The sequence below is a fragment of the Apaloderma vittatum genome, unplaced genomic scaffold (assembly GCF_000703405.1).
Source record: "Apaloderma vittatum isolate BGI_N311 unplaced genomic scaffold, ASM70340v1 scaffold2371, whole genome shotgun sequence".
Classification (NCBI taxonomy): Eukaryota; Metazoa; Chordata; class Aves; order Trogoniformes; family Trogonidae; genus Apaloderma; species Apaloderma vittatum.
Genome location: NW_009697195.1, coordinates 39272 through 58008, shown reverse-complemented (window position 1 = coordinate 58008; position 18737 = coordinate 39272). Strand labels below are relative to the sequence as shown.

At 37.5% G+C, this 18737-nt stretch overlaps 1 protein-coding gene across 1 annotated transcript in view; it reads right to left on the bottom strand.

The window, feature by feature from the left end:
* LOC104279963 (dedicator of cytokinesis protein 2-like) overlaps positions 1-18737 on the bottom strand; it is a gene marked incomplete at both ends in the record, with an annotated part of 78841 nt that overhangs the window by 24948 nt on the left and 35156 nt on the right. The window contains 2 exons of the mRNA XM_009877443.1: positions 495-589; positions 2303-2401. Coding sequence (XP_009875745.1) covers positions 495-589; positions 2303-2401 — 194 coding nt within the window. The remainder of the gene's footprint in view (positions 1-494; positions 590-2302; positions 2402-18737) is intronic.

Here is an 18737-nt window from a genome sequence, read left to right as displayed (position 1 = left end):
CAGGATAGCAATTCATTTCCTCAGTGTAAGCTACAGTAAGCATCATGGATCCAGCCTCCTCCTACAAACAGCTTCTTGTGCTCAAAGATTTGGCCTATTTCATCAGACCCTTTAGCAATTCAAGAAACCACACTTGTTCAGAAAGAAAACTGTGTTAGAGAGCTTTTGCATCACAACGAACTTGCTGATGTGTCAGTGAGGACATTCCAGCCATGTCCAGAAATTGTATGTTTAAGATCCAACAGGCCTTTTAGGGTTTGACTTTTGCTGACTGTCAACATGGAGATCAACTATATACTTCCACTTTACCATTAGATACATTTTTTTCCTTTCCATTATAAATGGACTTAAGGCACAAACAGCTAAGGCTTAATGTATTGTCAATAAATGATTTCATCTTAGACTGCACAGCCAAACTTTCTGTAAGATATGAATCAAGTTCACTTTTCACAAGCACGTGAAACATCAGCATGGATCCTCCAGCCCCATTTTACCTGTTCTGCACCATGCTCATTGCCATCCAGTCTGAAGGGTAAACGTTCTTTCCAATGAGATCTTTGAACATTATGAATGTTTCCATTAAGAAGTCCTAGAACAACAAAACACAGTAAGTCAGTGACTGCATAACACCAAGTTTAAGTGTTCCTGCTGTGGTTGAAGAACTAAGATGGAGGCCTCAACTTTGCTCCCAGTGCAGTCAATGGAAAAATTCCTGGTGACATCAGTAAGCCCAGGATGAGAACTGAAGTCCTTTAAACAGCAGTCTCAGATTCCAAATAAAAGCTAAAATTCATTATGCTGGCCTCTTAAGAAAAGATAAGCCATAAATGAATAGAAAGAAAAAGCTATAGTACTTTAGAGTACAGCTGATGAAGTTTTCATTGTTTAGCAAAACAGTCGTACTACGCATAAAGAAACAATAGGTTTGAAAAATACAAGATTTTTAATTCAGTCCATTTAGTGCAAATTTAGTATTCTAAATTTAAGCAAAATGATAGCACTGTCAGAAAGTTTTCAAACAAAACAAACGCTACTTTTCCTGTAAGTATTTAAGATCACTGCATAATGAACTTAAATAAATAAGCAGAATCATTTCAGGTGTATTTCACATATGGCACATACAGGCGGTTCTACCTGTGCACTTCCGAGCAAGTCACCTACAAGTCTGTGAGGCTTGCAAGTTGTCATCATCTACTGCCATAGCCTGAGGAGCAGCTCTCTGCCAAGTCTGTACTCTTTCTTGACGTATCACTTACTGAGAACCAAGTGTGCAATAGCTCTCAACAACATTATTTGAAAACAAATCTTTTTCATCTTCACTGATATATTTGTGGTACAGAAAATATGAGAAGACTACAAACCAATACCTTGAAAAACAGCAACCCCAATGAATATATTGGTGTCTTGTTTGCTTTTTTACCTATGCAGAAGTGCTTAAGTAGTTAAGGGATTACTAAAACCTCTCAGATCAAGTACCCCATCCGCTTGGAAGCTGAAATTACATTATACTACTGCTACATTTTCAAGTAAACTAAAGCACATGAAGAATTGCAAAAGCTACCCAAGATTTGATTGGGTTGCATTCCAGTTCCGGCACCACTCTGACTTTAAGAAAGAAAGGGAAATGGACAAATCTTGCAAACTGAAAATATTACTTCCATGAACACACTGTAGATGTAATCAAAACCTTTGCCAGTGTCCAGAATTATTTCAGTGCTATGTCAGGAGACTTAAAGGACAGATACAGGACAACAGAAACCTTCTAGAGCATAGTGACCACTGCTACAAATTCGATTATACCCCAAGTATTGTTAAGTTATGCCAGAAACAACTGGCATTAAAAGCTGTGTTTCAAGAATAAGGCATTTACCGCATTTAGCGTACACCACTATCTGGACCAGGAGTAGACTCGATAGTGAAAATGAAAAGTAGAAGTGGATCACCAAGTGCAAAGTGGGGGAGGGAGGGATCAATTAGTTGAGAGTTGGTCCTGTTGTGGTTTTTCTGTTTATTTTCCTCCTCAGAACAGTATAACACAAAGATCTTGTTATCTATTATTGATTATTATATTACCACCTCAATGCTAGGGTCAGCAGCAGGTCTTTCCAAATGACAGTATTGTCCAAGGTCACCATTAGAAGAAGGCATCAACACACTGACACAGAGGGAGAAAACGTACAGGAACAAACTTCATTGCTCCAAGGATCAGACAAGACACTCCAAAACAATACCACTGATTTTTTCACAGGAAATGAAATATTAATAATTATTTATCACACCTCCATGATCATTTTATACTCACCACTAATTCTGAACTTGTCTGAAACGTTTCGATGTAAACCGAATAATGCTGGTTGTTCATCTGGTTTAAGATCGCTGTCATGCACGCCACAAAATGACTCTGGAAGAAAACCAGACCGTAATCGACACATGCACAGTACTGAAGGTATTGGATCATATTCCTTCTAAAGTTGAACTATGCTAAATGCCTAATAAATCCTTTTATGGATGTAAAAATAATATGCAAGCTTTGCGTGTCCAGATTAAGAAACACATTAAGAACTCAAAAAGTGTAATTTGTAAGATTCCCAGGCAAGGGGTGGGCTCTGGTGAGAAAGTTATGTCATTTATGAATGACCATGTGGAAACACACATTGTGATGAGAAAACTTAATGTACAAAGCACAACTCAGTATGACCATAAGACTCCCAAAAGGCATGTGATGTGGCTTAGGGTTCTTCCAGTAAGAATTCACAGTAAAGAAATACATTAGCATTAAAATTTTCTAATCATTCTAGAAAGATAAGCTGTTCATAGGAGGAAATGCTGGAAGAAAGGTTATGTTTTACAATTTGGAGGCATTTAAGTAGCTTTTACAGGGCTCTGTAAAATTTTATAGAGTATCACTACTTTCATGTCTCCAAAGTTCTTTCAAACTTTCTCAGATGGAAATATTTTATTTTTCTTAATTCCTAAAGTAGAAATTTTGGAAGATATAAAATGATTTATAATCCTAGGTTTTCACTATCATGTACTGAAAGCCACAAAGGCATTTATTTCTCAAGCAACAATAGGGAGTTTAATGATTTGCAGGTTTCCTTTAAGACATTGAAGAATCCTCCTTACTGATGTCTTTTAATTTGCTGAAGTTTAATCACTGTTTTAAAAGTGAATCTGCTTGAAATGTTTTGATGTCATTAATAAAGTAGATGAGCTTGCAAAATTTTCGAGATCTACTTGGATCTTTGCATCACACTGGTCTAGAATTGACACAAGGGACTCACCTGCCTTTCTGATCAGAATTTAATTTCCACCTGGTACTGATCGGATTCCCTTTTCAGCTCTGATTCACTTTATACTTGTCTTACATCAAAACAGCAACAATGGCACACACTGCCCAAGTCACCAGCTGCTGCTTGTCGTACCCAACCATTTTGTCTCGCACTTAGAGCAGGGAAGCTGCCCTTAACTTCAGGTTCTGGCCACTAGAGGTCTTTTAGTTTCTATGCGAGCTGCTGCTCAGTTTGTACTGCTTTTTTTATTATTTATTTACTCCTACGTGAGCAGACTCAGCACACTTCTTGCATCTAAACAGTGAAAATTACAATATAAAGGACCTATTACACCTTCTTTTGGAGTAACATTAGTGCCAGTGAGAAGCTTGCCTACTTTTTAAGGCTAAGAAGACACATTTTCTGCAGGTAAATCAAAAGCTGTCAGGTAAGGAATCGTGTGTTCTCGGGTACTGATGCTCTTCTAAAAAGAAATGCTGGTTTTCCTGCTGTAGTAGTTCACTTTTACAGTTCTGGATCAGACAAATCTCTCCTGTGATGTTTCATGTATAGCTGAAAGTATATGAATGAATTGTAAAGGATTCAATAATGAAATTGTGTTTTCTTTTTTTCTTCTGATGTCTTGATTTGGTAAAAAAGGTTACTGACAGAAGTTAAGAGATTTGTACATGAAAAACAGCTTGTATTTTTAGTAGCTAAACATTCATCACCGAATGCCTCTCTAGACTCGTGTTAAATAATCACTTCTTGAAATAAGCAGCATTTCTTCACAAGCATTGAATAGATGTAATTACATTGCTTAACGGCATAAAGACTTTAGGAAGGTTATTTCTTTTTTTGAAACCAACTTCTCTAATGTGCTTAGCTATATGTGTGATTATGCTACAGCTTGAATAGCTATTCTTAGTTACTGTGCATGGTGATTTTAAAATTAAGAGATGATAAGCCTTGATTACTGAAGAAAGCCATAACCAAAAAACTCACATATTGCTGGCCAGTACCTCGCACCAAACCTGTCAAATTCACATCAGTGGGACTGAATGATACATCAAAAAGAAGGTGACAGTAAAGCTGGTTTGCTACAAAAACTTCCTCCATTATTTCCATGAGACTGTAAAGCAGGAAAATAGACAAAACACTGTCTGATCTTTAATAATTTTCGTGGCAGAGATCTCAACTATTAGAAATTAACTGCTAGCTTCTTCATAGGTTAAAAGCTCGCCCCTCCCTCCTAATCCCCAAATGCCAGCAATAAAGATTCGCTTCTCAGATGCAGCCTCTGATCTTTGAAGTACTCGCGCACTCCCGGCATTAGCATTCTCTGTGGCAGAACTTGCTGTGATCAAATCTGCAAATCTCTAGCTATTCACTCAACTCCTAGGCTGTTTAGGCACCTCTTACTGGAATCGTGCAAAGAGCACAAACTGCTTGAAAACACACCAAGTTCTGCACAAGAACACCACTTGGGACGCAGCCTGCACGCTCACTGCATGCAGAGAAGAAATTCAGAATCGAGCAACGCCTACAAACACAGCGGCCTGATGCTTGTGTCTCAAAAATTTATTTCATCAAGTCAAGCTCTGTATGTAGGGATTGGATGTTATAAAAAGGATTGTGGCAAAGAAGGTGAAGTTCTTCAGACAGAATCCTGACAAGTCATTTCAGCTGTGCTTAGGCTTGTTAGGATACATCCTGTGAGCTACAGCAGAAAAGGTTGATTAGAACTAGGTCAAGTATACAAAAAATAAATATATTGAAGTAAACACTTGACTGATGAGACAATACAACCCAATATTTAACAGAAATAACTCTGAATACACTGCGTTACTATGAAGAGATCTAACAAAATATGTTTTCCAAATTAAAAACATTCATTCACATTTAAATGTAAAAGAACCCAGATCAGAAACAGCATCAAGCTCTGCTTTTCTAATTAACCAGCCTTTCAAAAATATGTGTAAAGGAATAAGAAAATCAATAGTACGAACACTGCAGTTCTATGGGGAGCAGGAACATGAGTAAATAGGTAGTCAAATGCAAATGAGACAAGGAAGAAAATGCCTCAGGAAACATTTAAACTCCCTGCCCACTTAAAAAAAGGCACAGTTAGTATCAAATTTAAATGTACTGTACTACTGGCTGGCTTAAGTATAAATGCTGCAAAATGATGGCTAAGGTAAAAGAAACACTGTTTTTGTTGAGTATATACAACATACATCAAAAGGAATCACAGATGTATTCTGTAAAACAAATAGGGCTTCTAAGCCTAAGTGAAGCAGAAAGAATGCGGAATATTTTCCACTGCTGTTAAAGCCCATATTAGCCGGGGCTGCAACATGTACAGGAAAAGCTACACTGAAAAACATTAGGGTCACGTGAGTAAGATGACAAACTTCAACACCTAGCAACTAAATCCCAGCATATCTTATAACAGCAGATGGGGACAGGTTGCCGTAGAAACTTCAAATAATACTAGCACCACCAAAATAAATAAAGCAAATGCACTGGAAAAACAAACGGCAACAGAAATAACACAGAATGAAGCTGCACATTGATGCTAATCTAGCAGAAGAATTTAAGTAGCTGTATGGTGAGTGAGCTTCGTGCAGGTGTACTTCTGGAAGGACTAAGGAAGATATTTATTTCACATAGGCACTTAAGTAACATTTATCCTCATTAATAGAGCACTTTACCAACACAGAGCCCGAGTGTAAATATATAACCACAGGTACATCACTGAAAAGCAGATAAAGCAGAAACATAAATATTTCCTAATATTTCAAAGACTGCTGAAGGCCAGAAGTGATGATGTTATCATCATATCCCCTTTTTAGTAGAATACTGGATGTTTTAAAAGCTCATTTTACTTACTCTGACAATTAATTTAAAGTAAGATGTCTCCTTTATGCATCACCATCCTCACAATCTGTAGCTCTATATGCACTAATGATGGTTTACATTTAATTAATGCACAGTTTTCTGTATTGGGCAAAGAATCTTATTGATAAGATTCAACATTTTTTTGGTATATAAAGTGATTATTCTACATGGAGCAGGTTTAATTTTGAACTCCCTTTCAGGTTAAGACAGAAGTTTCAAAACTCATCCCATATTAGCATTAATAAGTGTGAAAATGGTGCACGTAAAATGGGTGGCCCATACGTTATCTTTAATGTAACTGAAGAAAAGCTAACCAAATCAATATTTATGTTGCAGCACAAGCACATTGAGAAGGCCTCCTAAATACACTGTCTTCACAGAATTACTGGGTCATCACACCTGATTAGTGTCATGAGCTAAAGAACCAGAGAAGGAAAGTATGGAAGATGCTCAGGGAAGCCATGAAGAAGCACAGTGGTTTGAAGTCACAGTTCCTCAGAAACCCACATTAAACCTTGAGAACTGTGGCATATGTAGAGGTTAGCACAAACATCTTTATCATAGTGTGCAAACATTACACAACAGCACTCTGAAATGAAAAAATAAGCAGAATATGAAGTGAACTGCTAAGGTATTTTCTTCTCCAGAAACAGATGTCACTGCCAATGCATGCGCTGTCCTAAAACATACTCTTTCTAGCTGTAAAAGCACAAAAATGTAAACATTAGAATAGGCTGCTATGCTACAATCTGGAGTGTTCATCAAATGTACAGAGTACGCCTGAAATGGGAAATAGTTCCCAATCCACACAGACTTGTAGCTCACCAAGGAGCACACCTCACTAATAATTAGTTTACAATAACAGATCCATTTATGCTTCGTAGGTTGGAGTTTTTTATTTGCCATTTATACATTCACATACATCATTGGTTCTCTCTCCCTGCTTTTTATAGCTGACTGAACAGAAGCTTAGGCATCCTGTTCCTACATCTTACTGACAGCTTTTGATTTCTGACTGAAAACATGCTGGGCCTGTTTTAGCTTGTTCTACTGTTTTCTTTACGTTCATATGACTTAGCCAAAAGGATACACAACTATAAAAACACCAGACTACCATATGGAAAAATATAGGACAATTTTATAACGCAGTGAAATAGTAACAGCAGCTGCTCTGCAAGATTTACAGATATGTTACAATCAAGGCAATTTCAAAATCATTTAAGACTTCAGACATAGATAAAAACAGTTTATGGTATGATGAAAGCAGCGTGGCTTAGAATACATCCTTTGCCATCTATCTCTATTTATTTTTAACTAGGTATTGAATTTCCCACCAGTACTCCAAAAATAAGATTTTAATTCTTCACAGTGTTTTTGCTGCTGCTCAGTTTTGTTGCTTGGCTGGGTTTGTGTCATAAATCTACTCCAGAACTTCTACACCACAGTTCCTGGCTAGTATGAGCACTCTACTGTAATTGACTGAACTTGTGCTTAAACCTGTTGTGTAATTTACTAGTTTTCCCAGAATATTAGCACTGTCTTCATCTTCAATGTGTATGAACAAATAAATTACGAGTAACATTATTTACTATGAAATGAGAAGGCAGGCAGTCATTTGGAATGAGCAATCATTGCTTGACAACTCAACTAGCTTGTCCAGAGCAGTTAGCAAAAAATCAGCTGTTACATCTCCTCACGTAACCACTGCTGTCCACACTCAGCTCTGCTGTATTCCATGAAATCTTCTGTCTTTGCCTTCAGGGTTCTACAGAGCAGCTTCACGCTGCATCTCCTCCCTCCTCCTCTGCAATCCACTAATTACCTCACCACAATTACTTCAGCTCGTTTCCAGCCTGGTCTCATGGGCCAGAAGAAACTTCCTGCCCTGGTACAGAAGATATCCACTGAGAATCCCAAGTGCCCTGGTGCTGTTAGTCAGATGAACTCATTAGTTTCTTATTCAAAGTGCTGTTCCATTTCCCTGTTGCTGCTAAACCAGACGGTCAGTAAAATTGGCAAAGTGTGGCTTGTCCTGCCACGGGTCCTGGTGTGCTCGGTCCCGTGTTAAAGATGGTGCAGCCAGTATTCCAAGGAAACACAAGCACACCCACAAAATGCAAGCAAAGAAGATGATCAAAACTGTTATCCCGAGCCTATTTACTGTAGTAAAACTTAGCTAGTCTCTTGCATTTAAAAGGACTGGGAACCAAACTGGGAACCTGAAGGAAGAGATACAAAGGCTGGGATGAGCCGGAGCCAGTCCCCTGCCAGAGGTGTCACACTCAACAGCAGGAAAAGCGCAGGCAGCACTAACAGCTCTATAGGACTACAAAGCAAAGCAACCAGCTGCAAGGGAGATCAGCAACTGGGTTGAAGAGAAAAAGGTAGAACTGAGTAATTCAAGGTCATTAAGGTGCAGTAATATCCTTTATTTCTAAGCCGTCTATTCTAAAGTTGCTTATATTGTGAAGATTAATGTGTTGGATGCTGATTCACTTCCATAAAACTAAACAGAGCCACCTCCTGTATTTCCAGAACTAAGACGTGCTTTAATTGATTTTCGTCTTTTTCAGCTGCACTCACTGAAAACAGAAAAATTAAATTAAACTTCAACTGCATGATTAGAGATGAGACTAATACAATGTATTTGTGAATGGTTAAAACACAGTTTTATCGTAATAGTTCTGCTTAGAACTGCTGAAAGTCGTATCACTCCAGAAACTTTCCTTTTGCTTTTAAACTGATCTTACAAAGAAAATAAAGCCCAATTAAAATAATTTTCCAACAACTTACATCCATCATGCTGACAAATCTACTGTGTGTGTTTTAGGATTAATTAATGTCAGTCTCCAAGGAATCCACCAATACTATTTATTGAAAATTAACTAAGATTTTATTATTCCTTTTTGTGCAAGAGCACAGCTGCACCTGAGCTTCCACAAAACAATGCTTTCTGTCACCAGGCCATCAAAACCTCACCAAATCCTGAAGCCATTAATGGAAAAATCTTTAACTCTCTTAAATACCAGACATTCTTGTTGAAGAATAAATACTAATTTTGTCCAAGTACATGCAATCCAGCACTGAAACATTTGCAAACACCAATATGCAGCCATCTCTAAGGCTGAGATTAAAATCAGCAATGCCTTACCTGACTGATAACTCCTTCGCCAGGTCAGAGCCTGCCCCTGTACTTGGGCAGAGCTAAGTAAGCCTTAGGATCCAGGTTGCTGAGAAATTCAAATTGAATTTATTTAAAGTCACTGTTCCTTTCTTAGTGCTGTAACCAGATGAACTTTTATGTGAGCAGCCTGCTACTCCTGGTATTTTAAATGTACACTGGTGCCAAAGTGCTTAAGTTTGGCAGCTCCAGTTGTCATCTGTCCCCTTCCACATTAAGAGTACTGTATAGGTACTCTGGTAATTTTTTTAATTTTGTAAAAAGAATAATAAAAGCGGGCTGGAAGTGCTAAGAGTTAATAAGCCACTGTTGTACTTACAGCTTTTTAAAAAGAAAAATAATTTCTCTTGACCTCTGTATTTTAAAATTGTTTTGGCTACTGTTCTTGTGGGTTGAAAGCTGTCCAATGATGGTGTGTGGAGGCGGTGAAGGGTAAATAGAAGACATGCTCAGCTACCCTGCAAACACACCTTGACTGAAGCCAGGAGAACTCCTAGTGCTTTCTTTTAAAGAAATCTTTTGGAGGCAGCCTGCCTTAAAAAAAAATAGTTAACTTGTCACTTTGTTTGCCAGGAAGTTACACACGTTTATAAAGAGTTTTTTTCAGGGTTTAGACCATTAATGTATGAAAGGGCACCAAAAAAAAAAGCTACAACATCCTGAACCTTTCACAAAGATCCTCAAGATTCTGGTAAAAACAAACCAACTGAAATAAATGGAGATGCAGACGAACACAGGGACAAAGTGAACGGAAGTCATATGCTCATTTAAAAGTAAAACCAAAGCAGTAAGTAGCCACTGATGGAACAATTTCATTTTGTATCTGAAATGCAAAAAATATTTCAATTCTATCCAATAGGGGGTTATATTAGGTTTTTAATTTTTATGTAATAATGAGCTGCATTTTTAAACATGGAAAGAAATCTTGCAGTGTGCTTAGCAGAGTAACCAGCTAAAATAGTTCATAGAAAAAGAAACCATCTAAGACAGAGAGCTTTTCATATTGAATTTTGAGTAAGTTGGTTCATAGAAAGCATAGGGAGTACTCAGTGAAAGAAGAAAACCCCATGGGAACACATGTACTCACACGAAGAGACAGAACTTAGAAAATTACAGAATGACGTTACAGTGGGCATTCTGCAACCTGCTGCCAGATGCGCATCCTTCTTAGCTGTGGCTCTTTCTAAGGACAGCCCTTTCTAAGACATCCCACTTAATTCAGTTTTAGCTCTAATATCACAAAAGCAAAGAATACTGTAATAATATGTCGATAAAGTTACCAAACCAGAGTTGTCTGCATCTGTAATTTGTGCACGTGCTAATCTCTTCTGGAGGGATTCTGTCTCACCAGCACATTATACCTGGGCCCAGGCACAAGGAATACTCATTTAATAACTCTTTGCACCAGCCCAACGAGAGCTGAATTTATTATGAACTTACTAGCAAACTATGATAAAGATGGGAGCAGAAATTTCTTTGACTAACTAAAGTGAATATTTTAGCTCTTCTTCCATTTTTTTTTTAAGTGAGGAAGAGAGAAACCAATGAAAAGCCTGTGAAAGGCACGGCAGTTAGTACAGGAGATGAATCATCACATTATACATTATACAGTAATGGATAAATACATAACCATATATACATACAAAACACTTTTGTAGAAACAGGAGAGCAAATATGTAGCATTCCCCACGTTTAACAGCTACAAGTTAATAAAGAAAACTGAATTGGAACAGAACAGCATTTTTCTTAATGCAAATGCTACATTTAACAAATGGTCGGAATTTACTTTTAAAATGAGTTTCTTGTTTTGACTGCAGTGTTTAGGGAACTAGCCTAGTTCATATGTGCTCTGAATAGAGCTAAAAAACTGTATCCACTTGTGAAGCTCTTAAATCTGACTGCTAAAGCTGCTCTCTGAAGCTGGGACAGCAATTTTGCCAACAAGAACAATCACAGAATGTTTTGGGCTGCAAGTGAAAAGCAAGCCCTTTCTTATGCTACATCTGCGGTGTGACTGTGCCTCAGGTGCTCAACAACTACGGTCCAGGAGCTGCCGAATCCTAAAACTGCAACAGGACCATACCGAACTCCTGCTCCTGGTCTGGCTGCTCAAAGGCACCACCTCTGCTGCCTCGGCATTAAATCCTTCTGACAACCAATGATCTCCTCATTCTGAAATTCAGCTCACGCGAAATAAACAAACCCCAAACATAAAGTGTCCTCAGAATAAAGAGTAAGTATAGGTATAACAGCACTGTGTTGCAACAGGTCTGCCCACACTACAACTGGTTTTCAAACTTTTTCCAGCATTTCAGCAAACACTAATATAAAGATATTTTGTGGAGTCACACATCATCTGACCACATGAACTCCTTCAAGGATGACCGCTTTACTCCACAAAGACACTTCTTCCCTTCTGTTGCTTTACTAGAAAAATACTGTGGGCTGTCTGTAATTATTTTTCCTAATCACTAAACTGGGATTTCATCTAAACAGATTGGCTTGCTAAGAAAGCAGAGTGCTTCTCCAGAACTTAGCAAACAGGGAAATAACGAACGAAGGTTCATGTTAGGGGACTGCATTCCTAGCAGTCACACTCATGTAAGCAGACTTGATCAATGAGTCAGAGTGCCACAGAAATGGCATATATGAAAACTGTAATTTGCTATGTCTCTGATATTTAGTGTATGTATCCCCTAAACAGTCTTAGAAGTTTCTTATTTTTATGACTAGTCACTATCATACAGAATGTGTGGGAGCATCAGTACGTATCTAACACATACAGAAAAAAAGATTATGATTAGAACTATTGCAACCTACACCTCCAGTGATCATATTTGTGTATTAATGCTATTAGATTTAACAGCAGTTTCAGAACTATACCACTGAAAACTGTTTATAAAAGCTTATTACATCATGGTATGTGGAATTATCCTCCTTATACCACTCTATTGAAATGATATAAAAGGACCTGTTTATGAAGCAAATAATATTTTATCATTTTAATTTAGTAATGAAAATATATACAATCATCTCTATAAAACTCAAGGACATTTGGTAGATGCTGTATGACCACATATTCAACAGAATTTTCAAGACATTGTAAGAGGACTAACCTCCTGATGACATTGTTATGGAATGTTTTATAAACAATTTTTTTCTCATATAAGTCAGCATAAACCCCTTGAGCTGAATGTTACACGACAGCTTCCCACACCTGCATCTTGTGATCTATTGTGCACTTCCTATTCAAACAAAGCCCTCTCGCAATGATGGCTGCAGCCTTCCAATATTAAAAAATAAAAATATAAGAAGAGTTTGGAAAGCTAGAGGTGATTCACATGCTCTTATTTAACTTCAAAAGGGACTGGAATCAAATTTCCCATTTGGATCATTATCAGTTTTCAAGGCATTTTTTATCAAGAAGTAAAAAGGAATTTGTTCTGCTCAGCTTTTATTTTAAAGGATATTGCTAATATTTTAAATACGTACCAGAACTTTACTAGACTGCAGAGCTTAGTGTGTTTTTTCTTAAAAAAAAAAGAAGACAGCTCAAGATGCTATGCAGTCTTTCTCAGAATTTCTTAGATTTAGAAAACACGTTGCAAAAACGCATTACTAATATACCAAGGCCTTTTATCCTTTTTTTTTTTTAAAATGGTACCCTACTCATCTAAGATAAAAGTGATTTTATTTAACCTCTCCTTGGTACAATGACCCTGACCTTTGGGAGAGCTAAATACAACAAACATTTAAATATTTAAATAATTTTAGCAACTAATTACAAAACATTAGTAAAATATACAAAGACAAAAGGGAATGTACAAGTAAACAAGAAAAAGAATATTATATACATGTTTATGTCATAAGGCACTAGAGAAGGAGCAACTTTGCAATACAGGAACAGTAGTGGGGCTCCTTACCCCTTTCAGATTATCACAAAAATCTACACGACAGTGCTGCAATTAGAGAGTTCCAGGACATGAGGTCAGACTTAGCAGGTTGTACAGCTCAAGCCACAGATGCTCTGGAAGAACAGAGTGATCAAGCATGAAAACAGGACACCAGTCATACAGTCACAGGATTCTGGAGGAGACAGAAAAAGAACTTGCGCTCTATTGAATTGAAGAACATATTATTCAGGATTTCACAGTACTGTGTAGGTAAGATGTTCTCTGATGTCAAAGAAGCTGAAGAAGATAAACTTGGAGGATACGGACAGTGGGCTGCCAGAGTAGTTTAGATTGGCTGTGGTTAGCAGCTGAAGAAAAACTCCAGACTCAGCCCACATCCAAATGCATTTCTCTGTTTTTGGCTCTTCCTCTTGTTTCATCAGTGCTCCCTTACAAGTTTGGGGCTCATCGGCATTTCAAAACAAGCTAAACGGGGAAACAACCTAATGTACAAGCCCATGGAGTATCGTAGGGACAAACAAAGTGTCTCAAAATAACTCTTCACAGTCTGCTACCACAAATCTTAATTATTGCACCAGACAGCTATGTGATAGTATAAAACAAATAATACTAGGAACACAAATATCTCTCTCTAGCTGCATATGAAGTTTAAAAAACAAAACAAAGCAAAAAAAAAATCCCAAAACAAAAAAAGAGATGATGTTTCCAATGAACTAGGTCCTTCCTGTTATACAAGGATTTGCATGCCTTTAGGCTGCCAGTTACACAGCCTTTTATTCCTGCCTTATAAGCATTTTCTGGGCTTTCAGTTAAGAAAACTAATATGGCAATACTGGCAGACTACACACAGCAACATTTCTGTGGGTTCTATCAACTACTGTTTTCAAGTGTTGTATCTGGCGTTTTTTTTAATTTTACAAGACAAAAATACACCAAAGAAACTGAAATGCATACCTAACTACTACTTGGTGCTAACACAATGTAAGACAACCCAAGCTTCTCTGACAGATTCGAGGTTACCTGCCTTGCTCAACTTTGAGGCAAGCTAGTAATTTGATTTCTTGTTCAACTTTATCTGGAAAACACTGGAAAAACTGCATGCTTAGTCAATTGTGAAGTTCAACAAAGCAACCACACCTACATGCTTTATGTTTTACCTATCTTGTTAATAACACAGGAATAAATTTCAAAATTCTCATTGAGTCAGACTGATACTTACCCAAGTTAAACCTGAAGCTATTCCCAGGGAGACCTTTTATAACAAAATTGTTTAAAATGAAAGTACAGTTTTGTGACAATAACGTACTGCTTGTATGGCATAGTGAAGAAAGAAAATAACTTGTACTGACATCAAAATAAGAGGCCCCAGGAGAATATCCCAGGGTACAAAAAAAAAAAATCAAAACCCAATGTTTTCTTTATTTGAGAGACACTGGAGCAGGACGGGCTGTATTATGTAGCCCCTTCAGAGCAGAGATTGACCTTTTCTCCTCCAATTCACTAGGGATGCTACAATCATGTAAAATATTCCATTACGTGGGCTGTTCTGCATTCTTAGACTTCAAAGAACACCAGAAAGCACAGGGAAGGTGATTTTAAGGCAATATGTATCTACTGTTCAAGAATTTCACATTTCACAACAGATGAGGAACATGGCTTTCTATTAATTTGCAGAGCCTACTACATGCGTTCTGTCTTCCTATCTCCTTTGAAGTTTGCTGAAATTAGTTATCCACAAGTGAAGGCAGAATACAATATATTTTTTGAGTATGCTTCTTTCTATGCAGTTTTTGAATTACACTTATTTCAATTCCCACTTAGAACTTCTGGACTTCTTCAAAATGCATGGCTGAGTAAAGACTGAATTAATAAAATATCCAACAATGAATCACAAAAAAGTGCCACACAGCTCAGGACAGTGGAGATTTATTAGATATGTCTTATCAACAATTAAATTCTTTGGCTACTGAATAATAATTTCACTAGCTAAATATGACATGAGAAAAGGCAAAGAAGCAGACTTTTGTTTTGCCCTTGACACCACTGGAACACCTCCTTACATTGCCCAGAGGAGCGACACGCTGTTATTTCTTCAGCAAGGTTCAGAGCACGTGCTGTGTTCCCAGATCTTTGCCTTTCCTTTACTGATCACATCACTAGACCATTACAGAATGAGTTACTGTCCTTTGTGTTCTATCATCTTAGAAACTCGACAAGAGAAACTCAACAAGATTAAGCATCATCTTTCCAAGAGGACAATGAAATCCTTATCTACACTTTTGTGATTTTATTTTTTTTTTCTTACCAGGTTATTGCAGCTCAGCTTTTCAGAGGCATTCCAAAAAGGCACAAGTTCCAGTTGATTCTAAGTGCCTCCAGCAGAAAAGATAGATAGATAGATCTATACAATACTTACGTTTTGAGATCCCTCTCCCCTCCATCTCAACATATACTAAAGTATCACCTCACTTTTTTTTTAATGACAAATATAATAAAACAACACTACACATGGAAATAATAGCGTAACTTAGAACTGGTATCTCTGTCAAAGGATGAGCTGCAGAGAAGCTTAATCCAACGCTTACATCCTAACAATGGGAGTGGTTCAAAGCCTAGAGAGCAATTTGAAGGCTACTGTTATTTTTCAGACTACAAATAATAAACTTAAGTAGGCTTTTTTCAAATCCTCTCCTCATGAACAACAAAGATTTTGAAAAGCAATTCCTCTACCTATAGAAAAGTTAGTCAGACAATAATAATGCTACATGCCCTGCATAATAATCTGTGTACCTCACAAGCAACACTGAACCACAAAACATTAAAATACACAGGATGGAAGTGGTCTATAAAATAACAGAAGAAAGTCACAAAAAATTATGGATAAGTTGGCATATCAGACTGAAAAATATTGTCTTCAGAATGTTCAAGAGAAAAAAACCAAAACCTACAGGCTTTCTCATGAATTGAAAGGAAAGTACTGCACAACAGATCAGATGCAAGCAAAGCAAATATACCTGTGCTATCACTTCCCATTATTTATTAACAACACCCCACTGTTGGGGAGTTAAATAGCTGGCCAGGATACTAAGTGGTGTGTTTTTTAACAAATTCTTGAAACTCTTATAAATCTGAACTTTGAGTTTCCCTAAAGCCTGAACTATGGACATATGAAATAGACTTACAACTTGGAAATGCAAAGGCCAAGGCACACCTGAAGACTTTTTTAACCTGTAATTCTTATGTATTTAATTGCAATCCCCCAAGATGCATGTCACTGAACTGTCCAACATCACCAGGTTGGTGTATTTTGCAATAAAGTTACTTACAGCAAGAACTAACCATGAACACAGGTCTCTCTCGGTCTACTCTGCTCAGGGGTGCCCCTCAAGAAAGGCGAACTCTGACTCATGGCAGGTTCAGAACAGAATCAAAGAGAATTCATACAAGAACCCAAACCACCAGCCTTATTGACAGTTATATCACTGCTTCATTTTGCAAACTTTCAAAGACATGCCAATACATTAGTCTGTCTTGGCAGACTATCCTGCAGAATGAAAATAACTGGGGAAAAGATTCCTCTGATAGAGAAACGTAGCATGATCACAACTAATACCAGATTTTCTCAGACGAGTCCCCAGCTCGTTATATCTCAACCTACATTCTTTCTCCACCTGCAGCTTTGTGCACCAGAAGTTGGGAGTTTATGGGAAATGTCATTCTGTGCATCCATCCTGCCAAAGCCAATAAGCATAATTTCAGTCTCTCCAGCGGTTACTGTCAGCCAATTTCTTGTAACCCAGTCTCTAAACTGCCATAATTCAATTCCCTCACACTGAAAATGTTTTTCAAAAACAGCAGTTAGAAAGAGATACAGCAAGGTATATTGAGCTGAGTACACAAAATACATCTCATGAGGACGAAATATACTGCCACTTGCATTTCTGATGTCATTCGCTGGCCTAAAGGAATACAGGTAAAAAAGCCTCAAGATGGCAATTTGAAATTCCAGCCCTGTTGCCATGATGAGATCTGGCACAATGTCTCCACGCAGGTTTCAGTATTTCCGCAGGAAACCCAGAAGCCATGGGAGAACGTATTTCAGCAAGAACCTAGCATGGTTTCTCCTCTCACCATCTCCCAATCTACCCAGAAGTTTTGTGATGTGAGAGTAATAGAAGATTCCTTACATTTACAGAATACTCCCATGTACCAAAGTGGCAAAAATCCTCTAAATTAGGGAGATCCTGAAGGATGACAACTGAAGACAACGGTGCTTTTATAAGGCATTACCTGCAGCTGCAGCACAGCAGATTGCTAAATACTTTTTGGTCCCAGCTATGCCATCTCATTCTTCTTGCTTTGAAGTGATACATTTTTCTTTATCCAAATTCCTATATTCCTCACCTAGAGCATACTGCTGTACTCAACAGCCTATTTAGAAAAAGAAAATTTGTCTTAAATAATCAAGAGATATGTTATATTTTCAAACAACTGTTCATAAATACACACAACGAAAAATTACAAAACTTAGGGCAGATGGTGTCATGGTACTAGACATTCCCAATACATAGAGTTACTGCAGGAAGATCTATGAATTTTATTATGATGTTTTTAAAATCCAGAAGCACAGCATTGAAAACAGAAGTGTTTTGTAAAACTTGAGAAGATGGCAAGTGTTTTTCCTGTGCCGTACTCAGTTTTCCTGCACACTGCCTGGATGTCTTTCTCAAGGGCACACAACCACCCTCATCACCCTTCATTAATGGCTGAAACTTAACATTTGCATACAATATCATTTTGTTAGTATTTGGATTTCAGTTTGAAGAGCATATACACTCAAATTAGAGTTCTGCAGCTTACAAATGAAGACAGAAGAATGACAGTGTATGAAAGTCTAGGCAGAGATTATGTTTCTTTTTCCTAAAAGGAGCTTTACTTATACAGGAAGATAAAGTAATTGCAGTAAGGAAATAAAGGTTTTCTATTAGTCTGAAGCAGTATGAATGAAACTAAAGATGTCTTTTCTCTGTATGCAATGGAATGAGATTCAAAGTTGAATAATAATTGCAGAAGTTAAAAGGAAAGGAAATATTTCACAAACGTAGTCTGGGCCCTTCTTGTTTATCGCACTCTATGCAAGTGGTGGCTCCAGTTGGATACTCACTTAACCACACTGTGATGCATTTTAAAAGGTCGACGTTATCAGTGTCTGTTACAGCCAACATGTGAATGTAAAGAACACTACAGGTCTGTGCATAACACAAGATGCCCATATTGAAAGAATTCCTGAAAACATTAGTGCAAGCCAAGCACTGAAAAGTGAATTCCGTAACAAAATTTCTTCTGTGCTGTAACAACAAAGTCCATCTTTGTTTTTCTGACTAAAGCAAACAAGATGCTGTGGAATGATGGGAAGAGATTGTGTTACAGAATCACCATGAGACTCTTCAGATAGTTTTGGTCTCTTCA